This window comes from Vanacampus margaritifer, chromosome 1 (genome assembly GCF_051991255.1).
Source record: "Vanacampus margaritifer isolate UIUO_Vmar chromosome 1, RoL_Vmar_1.0, whole genome shotgun sequence".
NCBI lineage: Eukaryota > Metazoa > Chordata > Actinopteri > Syngnathiformes > Syngnathidae > Vanacampus > Vanacampus margaritifer.
In genome coordinates this window covers 9,093,029-9,104,739 of record NC_135432.1, presented here as the reverse complement: position 1 = coordinate 9,104,739, position 11,711 = coordinate 9,093,029, and the positions used below count along the sequence as shown (strand labels likewise).

At 41.7% G+C, this 11,711-nt stretch overlaps 3 protein-coding genes and 1 long non-coding RNA gene across 6 annotated transcripts in view; 2 read left to right on the top strand and 2 right to left on the bottom strand.

The window, feature by feature from the left end:
* The window catches only part of cd63 (CD63 molecule), a 13,597-nt gene extending 12,120 nt beyond the window's left edge, over positions 1 to 1,477 (top strand). The window contains exons 7-8 of the mRNA XM_077579588.1: positions 248 to 331; positions 1,113 to 1,477. Coding sequence (XP_077435714.1) covers positions 248 to 331; positions 1,113 to 1,178 — 150 coding nt within the window. The 3' untranslated portion in view covers positions 1,179 to 1,477. The remainder of the gene's footprint in view (positions 1 to 247; positions 332 to 1,112) is intronic.
* Positions 1,478 to 5,034, bottom strand: letmd1 (LETM1 domain containing 1). Its single transcript, XM_077579576.1, has 9 exons — positions 4,740 to 5,034; positions 4,377 to 4,516; positions 3,790 to 3,905; positions 3,604 to 3,686; positions 3,326 to 3,512; positions 2,891 to 2,992; positions 2,620 to 2,772; positions 2,438 to 2,534; positions 1,478 to 2,284 (listed from the first exon to the last, which is right to left on the bottom strand). The coding sequence occupies exons 1-9, from the start codon at positions 4,853 to 4,855 to the stop codon at positions 2,208 to 2,210; spliced, it is 1,071 nt and encodes a 356-aa protein (XP_077435702.1). The 5' UTR covers positions 4,856 to 5,034; the 3' UTR covers positions 1,478 to 2,207.
* Positions 5,035 to 5,167: 133 nt separating this feature from the next.
* LOC144060119 (uncharacterized) overlaps positions 5,168 to 11,711 on the top strand; it is a 14,571-nt gene continuing 8,027 nt past the window's right edge. Inside the window, exons 1-2 of the long non-coding RNA XR_013295851.1 lie at positions 5,168 to 5,588; positions 6,251 to 6,371. This is a non-coding gene — a long non-coding RNA (uncharacterized LOC144060119). The remainder of the gene's footprint in view (positions 5,589 to 6,250; positions 6,372 to 11,711) is intronic.
* The window catches only part of LOC144060106 (DNA (cytosine-5)-methyltransferase 3C-like), a 25,691-nt gene continuing 22,527 nt past the window's right edge, over positions 8,548 to 11,711 (bottom strand). For all 3 annotated transcript variants that reach the window (XM_077579300.1, XM_077579320.1, XM_077579311.1), the window contains one exon: positions 8,548 to 11,379. In XM_077579300.1, the coding sequence (XP_077435426.1) occupies positions 11,220 to 11,379 (160 nt within the window). In that variant the 3' untranslated portion in view covers positions 8,548 to 11,219. The remainder of the gene's footprint in view (positions 11,380 to 11,711) is intronic.

The following is an 11,711-nucleotide window of genomic DNA, read 5'->3' as shown; positions in this document are numbered from 1 at the left end:
ATTAATCACAAATTTTATATCTGTTGTAAATGTACACAAATTTTTTTCTAGGTTTTCATACATACAAAAAAAAATTTTAACTAATAGAAATAGTCCACATTATTTTTTGACGTCTATACAATGGCAATGAATGAGTTATATGTATATAAAATTTCAGACCTTTTTCTATTTGTAACATCTTGCCAGTGATGCGGTTTGTTCATGAAGCAGTAGTAGCGTTTAACATTCCTTTCTGGTTTCCCTCAAGGGTTGTGCCAACGCTCTCGAGGAGGGGCTGAAGAAAAATCTCATGTGGGTGATCATCGCCGCTCTTGTTCTGGCTTTTATTGAGGTAAGTGTCCACTGGATGAAGCAGGTGTGCCCAAACAATGGGCACAGCAATACATCGGTTGGCTATCGAGCGTCTCTAGGTTTGCAATTCATTTGTAGCTTCCCAGTCAGCACACACGTCTACAATCGCTTCATTAACAAATAAGTGAATATGGTATGTTTGAGTAAAATGTGCATTTTTTTTCTCTTTAATTTTTCTATAAACTCTCAAATTCCAAATATTCTAATTTGCAGAAAATGACAAATTGTTGCATTAAGTTTCGGTGCTGTATAACTTTATTCCAAGCATTTTTACTACAGCTGTAACAAAGTGCTGCACATTGAGACCGAATATAAAACGAAACATTATAAACAATAAAATTCTCTACTCAAATAGGTCAATAAATATACAGTACTTAAAATATAAACCAAGAGGTCTGTTTACATTGGCGTTTGATTTCATCATCATCCATAAGACTGATCGTGTTGTGTGAAATTGTTAGTAAATGAAGTAAGAACGTGATTGAAGTCTCCAATGAAAAGTAAGATTGGCACAAAACTGCTAAAATTGGACTCTAATCGATAATTGCCGTAACAGATTGTGCATGTTTGTGTAATTAAATTGAAAGGTAATATATGTTTGCTTCGGTCTGTATGGAGGCCCTTAGTTGGAGTTCGGACACCCCGTGCTGGAAAATGACGAATGGCGCCATCCAAATGCAAACATTGACTCTGAGTGACGTGATGCGCATCCTGTTGCCGGGTGGCGTTCGAGTGACTTTGTGATTTTCCTCCCCTCGCAGGTGATGGGCGTGGTGTTTGCCTGCGTCTTGATGCGAGGCATCCGCAGCGGCTACGAAGTCATGTGAGTCGCTCGCCCGCCGGCGGACTTCACGCGGAAGACGACTCACTTGGCGGGCGCTTGGTTTTTCTTTTCGCGGCGCCCAGAACAATCTCGCAGCCCTTTTTAGTGCTCACGAGTGTTTGCACTTGGATACACTCGTAGGCGTGCAATTTGCCTTTCTTCCTTCCACATGACACTGTCCACTTTTTCTTGATGGTTGAGGATCATGAATATCTTTGCTGTTGCGTTTAGGATTTGTGAAGTTTTGTTTTTAAAGCTTGTTGGTTCCCAGTTTGTTTTTATTAAAGAACCTTTCCATCCAAATTGGTTTGAAGAGTTGCTTTTTATTGTAGGGACATGTTCATCTCAATATGGCACAACAAATCAAAAAACCCGAGCAAATGATACAATAATAAAAAATGATGCCTACAAACCCGTTTGAAATGTAATCAATTGTTGCAAAAGGCACAAACTAAGATTATTTTTCCCGTTTTAACTTGACGCAAACGTTTCTGTAAAGTGCCAAAACTCATCAGTTGGCTTCACTGCAGCCCAAATGGCAAACGTACAGCCATGCAAGTAATCAGGTTCTCTTTTCTTTCCATCCTGCTTTGGATTCAACAGCCTTTATTTTAACGACATTTTGCTATTGTTCCATGTCAATAAGTAGAAATATTCGAAAAATAGGAGTGCACACGTTGCGGTCAAATACGGGAAGAAAAGCAGAATTGCTGACAAACGGAATGTGATGAAACAATACACACCTTAAAACAACACTTCGCCTTAAATTGAGATTTTGATGTAAATGAAAGCAGTGATGCAATTCCAGTCATGATGAGTTTCAGTCCGTGAGTCATGTAAACTGCAATCCACACAGTCCAAGTAAACGCTTATCAAACACTGACAGATGCTGCTAACGCTGCGCAAGCTTTTAAGAGTGAACTCGGCAGCCTCTACATTTTTAAATAGTTTGTTCACCGGAAAAACAACTGATGTCAATTGGTGAGAAGGAAGTTGTTCACCACCTCCAAGCAGAGGAGGGCGGGGCTTCCCGTTAGGAGTATCTGATACCATTTGGGTAGTTGGCGGAGAGAAACACCAGGCAGTGCAAAAGGAGCGACACGTCAGAGTCTGGGGGGCAAAAAAAAAAAAATTATTTGAAAAGACTTCAATGTTGGTAGCCATCTTGGAAAGGTACCCTCACTGCGCCATATACATCGTTCAAGTTTGTTATTTGACTGCACTGTAAGCCATTTATTTTGAAACTAGCTCACAAAACATTACCTTTAAGCGAGGAGGAGACGCGAAGCCACTGGTCCAACCACTCTCGGCACTGGTTGACGGCGAGACGATCCGAGTTGAGTCCCCTCAAGTAACAGGCCTGAAAAAGGCCAAAAAGAAAAAGCCGACTGTGGGTGGCGGCTTCTCTTCCAACGGGGCACCGGGCTCTGGGTCAAGGGTCGCACCTGTCTGACTTCAGATTCGCTGAGCTGGTGCGGGCCCAGCTTGCCGAGTGCTCGGTCCAGCTGGAGCAGCTCCAAGGCGTGACGGCTCAGCCGCCGGCCAATCAGGAAGCCGGGGAGGCGGGGCGTCAAGAACAGCAGTGGGCTTAAGTTTCTCTAGAAAAATGCACACGCGATCTTGTGATTGTGAGATCATGTGAGCTTGTCCCCCTGCCATGATTATTTTTGTTCATGGAGATTTCCTGTATAGTGGGAGGAGTCAACTTTTACCGACCATTTGTTCCACACTCAACTTGCTCATGCCCAGCGGCGTCCCCGTGAAGAGGCTTCGCACTGCAAGGATTTCCGACACGTTGGGCTTTGCTCCATTTTGCACCTGAAATTCAAGGACAAACACAAAGTATGACGGATTGGCTTTTTGTCTTGCGGTTTTCTGACAGCATGTCCCCCCCCCTTGAGGGTCTGCATCGCGCGTTTCTTTCCACATGTCGGCAAGTGACGCATACATAAAATGAAGTGCATCCGGAAATATTGCCGGTGCTCTGCTTTTCCACATTTTGAAATGTTGCAGCCTCATTCCTAAATGGATTATTTCCTTCGTCAAAATTCTACACACAATAGTTTTTTGCTCGCAAGTCAAAGCAAAATAAAAATTTTAAAATCACCCGAGCGACGACTCATCTATAAAAACGTGATTCCGCGCACGTACCTGAGAGCACAAGTTGTGGAGGCGAGTGCGCATTTGAGAATCTTTCATCTGGCCGCTGGCGTGCTGGAGGCCTCGCAGGACGGGCCGATGCTGTCGCGCCCTCAGCGAATGGTACAACTGGCGAAACTCCACCTGCTGCCTCGGAGTCCAGAAATGCGGGATCAGCACCTGGCGGGGGAAAAAGTACCTGGGTGGGGGGAGGGGGGGGATGCAATCGTTCATTCATTGGGGCAAAAACGTTTGACGGGCCTCGTGTCAACTCGGGGAGTGCGACTCACATCAAGAAGAAAACCAGGTAGTTTGCAAATGGAGGAATGGAAATCAACACCAGCGGGACGCCTTTCAGCATGTCTTTGCGAAACTGCAGCACACAAACAATAGCGGCGACATCACATTGCCGCAACTTCAATTTGAATGTGCTTCAAAAAGGCAAGTTTAAAAAGCAAGCGCTTGAATCCACTCGCCTGTCTGAGTTTCTCCATTTCCCTGTAGGGCAAATCTTGGAACTTGACTCCATCACTTGACATCTTCCCTTTGATCCTGGTTACATCTTTGGCGTCTCGGAAAAGAAGTTTGAATCCTCCATTTGAAGTGGGGGGTGGGGGTGGGGGGCATTGAATTAGGATCAGATCACCAAATCGTAATTGTAATTATTGGCACCCCTCTTAAAGATGCGTTCTTCAGCTACCAATAGATTATTTTATTTTTTTTGACAAAATGGAAGAATACACAGAGTGATCTTCCACTATTACGCTCTGCAAAATCTCTCAAAATCATCCCGTAACATCCTCGGCCTTCTCTCTTTAGCCCCCTCCACAGGTTTCCAATTGGTTCCGGGGGCTGAGATGGCCATGGGAAGATGAGTCTGCCGAACAATTTCTACAATATTCAGTAGAACCAATCACATTCACCCCTGAATTTTCTTATTGAAAGATGACTAAGGAGTGGCCTCACTTAACCCAAGTCATGACTGCTTGATTATTTTACTTGGTTATGTCTTGAGACAAATGACTCATTTGACTTGGTGCCACCTTGGGCCTTATGACCTTACCTTCCACAAAGGTATGGTAGAGCAAATAAAAGCGTGGGAATCTCCTTTTAAGGAAGTCTTCATATTTGCTGCTGGCCCACTGCAGCCTGGACGTCACATAGCGACCAAGCCCTCGTCGGACCTCGGACGACGAGTAACATCTACAAATTGCAATTCCAGATTGGGGACAATAATCAGTAGTGCAACAATACTAAACAACAAGCAATGCACATCATTACGATTTACGTAAACACAGACATTTAAATAATTATGAATTGCTGCACGCTGTCAAACACCGCAGTTCGGAAGTGTCAACAATAAAACCAAAAGCCAGGTCAAGCTCATTCAACATCCATCGACGTTTGCGATTTTGAAGAAACAAACCTGGACTGGTGACACACACACGGGCTGTACAGTCCATTGGAAATGTGGTTGCTTCTGACGCGCCACAGTCGAATCAAAGACAAATTGTTGGCGAGCCTCGAACAGGACAGCGCCATGTCTGAACAAGTCAACTTCCGCGTCCTTACCGTAATGACACAAATGCACAACAAGAAGAACTAGGCATGCGCTCTTTTCGTATACTATCAAAATGGTATTGCTTGAACAAATATATTTTAAACTTGTATTGTATTTTATAAGTCGATCATTCTCGCTTACAAGGCATTTCTAGTGTAACTACGTGATTTCAAATTTTTCTCTTTTTTACCACCGTTTTTCCACTACGCGTCCTCGACATTTACACCTATATTTTTGTCCCAATGGCCTTGCTGTACCAAGGGCTTCTTTGAGGCATACTGCGCATGCGTGAATTGGCTGACGACTGAGAATGGAAATCTACGGCACGCGTACAAAGTCTGTTTTTATGGGAGTAGGTTAAAACAATATATTATGTATTACAATTATGTGCTACATAATTAGCATAGTAAAGCAACGAACAGTCAGTAATTCACAGTCAGGTTTACTTTTCTGATCGTTTGTCTCTACGTAACAATCTCTTGTAGTTTGTCCAAGCGGAGATGCTGTACAAGTTACTCCAGCTGCAGCTGTACTGAAATGCAAGTTGTCGCAAACACAAATCAACATGACGATGGAGTCTGTTTTCTTGAGGTTCGACTCGTATGACTTCGAATCCGACAAAAGGTTCCAGCAGGGCCTGCAAATATTACACGCCGGTGACGTCCCTGGGGAAAAAGCCAACATACTTGACGCGAAACTCTTCTTTTATAACAGGTAGGAAGCTCTACAACATGTCCACATGATTGGACCGCTTGTCATGCATACAGTGGAATGATTTATCTTATTTTGCTACCTTTTTAATCGACAAATTCATGAGCTATTTAAGCGTGCACTGCTAGTTACATTCGCAAAGTCAACGATAGTATTGTCAATTTAGTTTTTCGTGCATTTCGCAAAATGTCGTCTCAGTACTGGTCCCATATGCAGGTGTTAATTTATTTTTAAGACATAACTTGACAAATAATTTATTGCAAATTATTTCGTGGACCTGCCAAGTTACATCTTGCAAACCCCTGAAGGTCCAGGTGCCCCCACGTGGAGCACCAAAGTCTCATTTAACTTTCTATGGTAAAAATATACATAACACCAACAAAAAGTCTTCCACTATGAAGTTTACAGCTGAAGTGTGCAATATTTGTCTGATTGCTATCCATCTAGCAACGGTTCTAAAAATATTCTAAATTCAGATTTCAGTTTATTTACTCTGCTTTATTAAAGTGATGAGTTTACACAAGAGCGGCAAAAGACAGAAATTGCATCATGACCTAGTGTAATTGTACACCACTACAACAACAATTATTAAACACTATGTTAGCCTCCCTTTGTCACTGAAATTAAATATTCTCCTGTCATGACTTTAACATTCTTTGTCCCAGGTTTGTGGAACCTGTGGACTCCATCAGCTACAAAGCATGGTCCAACTCCACTTCCAGTGCGGCGCCTTCATCCCGCGGCGATGCTGAAAGACAGATGACCGAGAAATCTGAAGAGTCACAGGTAAAGTCGCTTTCCTTTGCTGAGGTGATGCAACTCGTCCAAGAGGGCAAGGATGTGCCCGGGGTGACAAAAGTGGACGTACAAGCAAACAACCAGAATCCCACTCCGTCGCAAATGGAAAGAATACGCAAACCCTGGGAGGGAAGTGAAAATTCACTCAATAAGTCGCCTTTTTTTGATTGATGAAAAGCTCACTGCATACAAGCGATTCATTTTGACAAGATGAATAGGAACAAAAAGTCAGATTGCCCTCAGATGGAAAATTGGGACAGTACGGCAAACCTTTCAGCCCCGACCTGTCGTGTCAATTTTCCACCATTTTGTGGACCATCTTCATATAAAGTTCGCCCAAGGATGACATCTACATCTTCTTCATTGAACAGCACACTTAAACTTGAACAGTGTTTCCCAAACTTTTTGGGGGAGAGGACAGAACATATTTCACGAGAGACAAATGCCATGGCACACCAACAAACCAAAATGGCGCACGGAAACAATCGTCTCTTCTCCATCTGCTCACAGGTTGACGTGTTATGGTTGAAATGTGGGCCAACGGCGGATTCAGTGCACATGTTTATGTTCTGCCATTGAAAGAGGAATAATGTAAGAAAAAACACCTTTGCAAAAATGATTTAATAAAAAAAGGTCAGAGATCTCTGGACATTCATTACAGACTCCAATTGCTTCACTTAAACAGGTGGAATTTCAGAGCGTCGAATGTAGCTCTTCCGCGTATACAATGACTTCTTATAGTTAAAAGACCTCCTCTCTTTCATTTGTAGACAAAACATACTCTCTGGGTACTTTTCCATGAGCGATGGCGAAAACAGAGTCAGGAGTGCGTGTTCGAAAACAGATTCTGTTCTCAAGGACTAATTGTTTTCGCACAAAACGCTGAGAAGGAACTTTTTTAGACTAAATAGTATGTCCCAGCTTAAGGTCAGATAATACCGAAATCAACACCACTTGCTCTGCACAGGACACAAAACATTTCGACAAGGTTAATATAAAGAATTAAAATGTTAACTCTTTGACTGCCAGACGTTTTCAGAAACGGGTTGTCCCCAGTGCCAGCCGATTTTAAGCATTTTGAGTGATCTTTCAAGGTCCACAGAAAATGTTGTGTTTGGACTATGGAAACACACATACTACCAAATGAAAGATTGGACTCTCATCTTTCATCAGAAAAAAAAGTTTGTTTCTACCTTATTCCGTTCTTCAGTAATCAACAACAGAAAATGGTTAGTTTCACCTCTGTTTTGAAACAAACATCTTTTAACGTCTTTGGCACTCCTCCATAGGATTTTACTAAACGTTATTTAACGTTTTTGGCAGTCAAAGAGTTAATAATGTGTAACAATGGTTAATATATGAAATGAAGTATTAAAAATGTTACAATATCTATCACCATCTAGCACTGAATTGTTCACAATGCTGGATGTCGATAGATGAGCAGATATATTTTCCTGTTTTCTGAGTTTGGTCATGTGACGTTCACAAGCTGAGCCGCGATTGGCCGTTACTTGAGCCCTGAGCAACTGTGAGGTCATATTCAGTTGCAAGTGACAAAATGGCCGCCCACTGCGACTCCGGTTGGCGGAGTGGTTACTGTTACTTGCCTTTGGTGCGGGTTGGCGTGAGTTCACTTCCCGCCTAGGAGACCATTTATATATGTGTGTGTGTGAGTGTGCAAATTTTTTTATAAAAAATGGCCGCCCCCTCCGATGGATAAAAACGGGTCCATTTTGCTGCTTAATTCATATTCTACAAATGCAATATTCTTCATGTTTTGACATGAGTGTCATGTTTGGACTAGTGAGGCAACATTGACTTCCCCTGCCGAAAATTTTATAATAAAAAATGAGATTGTTGATGTATAAAAGTGTCAAATTCAGCATCCTATCGTCTACATGATCATTTTTGAATAAATTATTGCAATAACAAATCGTTCCTATTTGTGCGTCTCACTAATATTACACCAATGTCATGTATATGAGGTCAGCCTAACCATCTGCACAGATTAAAAGAAGACGAAGGTTAGCGTTAGCATGGTTAGCGTAGCACCACAGGTTTAACAAAAACCCGCTTTGTCCCTGTGTATCTATGAAGCTTTTATTGATGTACGCCGGGACAATAAAATTGTCACACAGGAAGTTCTTCTTTATTAAGGCAGCAACATTTTGTCAACTTCCAGTCACAGTGGAATGCTTAAAAAAATAAAGCAACGATCGATCCAGTAACATGGAGGCACACTAGACAGACTTTTTAAAAGACAGCTTGACAGTTCACACACTGAAAAATCGGATAAATCAACACCTACATCGCAGACATCAAGATTAAAAAAAAAAAAAGTTTAAAAAGTGGACTTTCCTGCACCAGTAAATTGCATTTTCATCCTCATAGCACTCACAATGGCTGATTTGACAACCACGATGGTTCACTGCGGTTATCTAGAAGAAAAAAACCCTACATTTCCTCTACTTATAAATTAAATCAAAATGAAAGAGTAACAACAGAATTGAGGTAGCGACCAGCAGCCTGTGTCAGGAAGCAAGTTGTGTTCTAGTGAGACTAAAAAAGACATTCAACATGATACCTAACTGTGACAAACAAAATGCTTGCAGAAATCAGCTCTTGTGGTGGGCTGCTTTTTTTTGTGTGTTTATTTTTAGAAAATCACTGACTGCCGAAGACGTTTATATCCGTCAATTGCAATCCGAGCATTTGCGGCCACTACAAAAATAGTCATCAAGTATGTTCTTCAATGGGTTGGTGTGCAAGAGGGCGTCGCCCAGCTTGTCTGCAAAATTCATGTTTGTAAACCACTGCAATGACTAACAGGCCCCTGTAGATGGCGCTGTTGCATCGCTTTAAACAGAGACGTATATAGAGAGAGTTTGGCCAACTTTGTTCCAGCAGGGTAACAATATGGCGTCCAAATGTCATATGACCAGCAGTTGACCAATCACAGCTGTATATAGAGTTTGGCCAACTTTTTTTCAGCAGGGTAACAATATGGCGCCCATATGTCATATGACCAGCAGGTGACCAATCAGTGTGGCACATGACAAATGGACGCCATCTTGTTACCCTGCTGAAACCGAGTACTCTTTTCCTTGCTAGGTTTGGCATTTCGACTGTAACACAATATTTTGTGGGTCTCACAACTCTACTTTGAAAATGGCTGTTCATGAGTAAGAGCCACCAAGTGTTTGAGTTTTGAATACTTTGTCGCAATGAAGGTGTGCTAAGGGGGGAGAAGGATGCTAGGGTGGCAGTTATTCTACAAAAAAAAATAAAAAATAAAAATTATGGCTGCCTCTGACCTGGAGGACGCGCTCGGATTTCATTGAGGTATTTCAACGAGCGCGAGGCACTGTAAACATTTTTCATTTGGCAGCCATAATCATCACTACAATGTCTTCAAAAGCTGACAGCGGAAAATACGATGCAGGCCAGTTGTGCACTTGATGACATCATACAGTAGATTGGAGCACCAGTTCAATGGGGAGGTTCTCATAAAAAAAATCACTTTTTGTCATATTTGTTACTTGACAGTGATAAACGAGACCTGTGGAAATATTTTGTGTTGTCAGTGGTGCCTTGAGATACAAGTTTCACGTGTCCCATGGCTGTGCTCATATCTCAAATCATCTTTCCCGCATTGAAATGAATGGAAATGAAATGAATCCATTCCAGTAACAGTAAAACTGTAATACTAAAATTCAAAAGAATTCCCCCAGCCCAAGATATGAGTCGACGTTTGACCATTTTTTTTGCCTTGAGATATGAGCAAAATTCTGATCTTTCCCTTTTCGCTACGTTGGGATTTTTATATAGCGGACCTACATAGTCCTGTTGTGCTGATTAAGACAATTGAAAATGAATGACTGTTTGTGAACACAGTAACTGTGTTACTTGATGTTTTGAGATATGAGCACAATTCACATTTTCCCTTCATTCCTACAATTAGATTTTTGTATAGTGGACCTACAGTAGATAGCGCCACTGAAAACCCCTTTGGACTGATTAAGGAATTGGGAATGAATGACTGATTGTGAACACGGTGACTTGGTTACTTTTTGTCTTGAGATATGAGCACAATTCAAAATTTCCCCTAATCACTGCAAAAGGGATTTTCAGCGATAGGCCTACTATCGAGATCCACCATATCAAAACCCCCTATGTAGTGATTTTCGAATTGTGCTCATATCTCAAGACAAAACATTTTAGTTAAGAGACAGCTCTTGTCTTGAAAAACTTGTAAGTCAATGCACCAGTGTACAAAAAAACTCTCTGCGGCTGAGGATATACAACCAATCGGAGACAGAACTCGTAGCTTATGTGGTATGTGGGCACACCCTCCAAAACAATTATTAACACCTCATTAGTCACACCTTCTGTTTCTGATTGGTTGTTTTCTTGCCAATCAAATGACGGGCACAAGATTGAGCCCGAGTGGCTCTTTTTTTTTTTTTTTTTTTTTTTTTTTTTTACAAATATGACCAAGAAAAAGTGATTTGTTGTTATTTTTAAAATGACTCCCCTTAAACCAAAAAAACATTTGCATTGTTTGTAAAAATCACAACATTAAAAACGTTTTTAAAAAAAAATAAAAAAATCCTTCCATGCATTCGTTTCCTTTCCTCATTAGGGTTGCAAGAGGCAGGGTTCACCCTGGACCGGTCGCCAGCCAATCGCAAGGCACATTTCGGAAAACAATCATTCTGCGATCCTCACACGCGTGTTTTTGGCATGTGTGAGGACACGGACGCAGGGCGGCAAACCTTTGGTGCTTGGTTGAGCGGCCTCGTGGGCGTGCGCACAATTCAGCCGGCATCCGCCAGTTTACGGGCTGGAGTGCTGCGATTCACATTCAAAATAATCTTTGAGTGGCGCCACCAGGTGGCGGATGACGGGGACGCTCCAGGAGCGCCCCAGGACCTTCTGGCGCTGCGTGCGGCCCATGTTGTTCACATCCGTGTAGTGTTTGGGGAAGCCGAAGATCCTACACGCACACAGATGGAGCTTATTTTTACATGGAAAGCTCATAAACTCCTTTTTATTTTTTTTTTATTTTAAAGAAATGAATGAAAATGTTCCAGTCCCACATTGTGCTCTGTCTGATGTGAGAGAAATTTCAAAACTGGGTCAGTAAACTGCAAAAAAATAGGATTCTATTCCTGTTGTCAATATATTAGTATATAATATATAGTTTACCGTAATTTCTCGTGTAATAGACACCCCTCAAAAGTCTATTTTCTATTTTCCTGTGTATAAAACTCAACTTTAAATTGATCAAAAGATGATTATCCATATTTGAAGAAATATTCTGCTTTT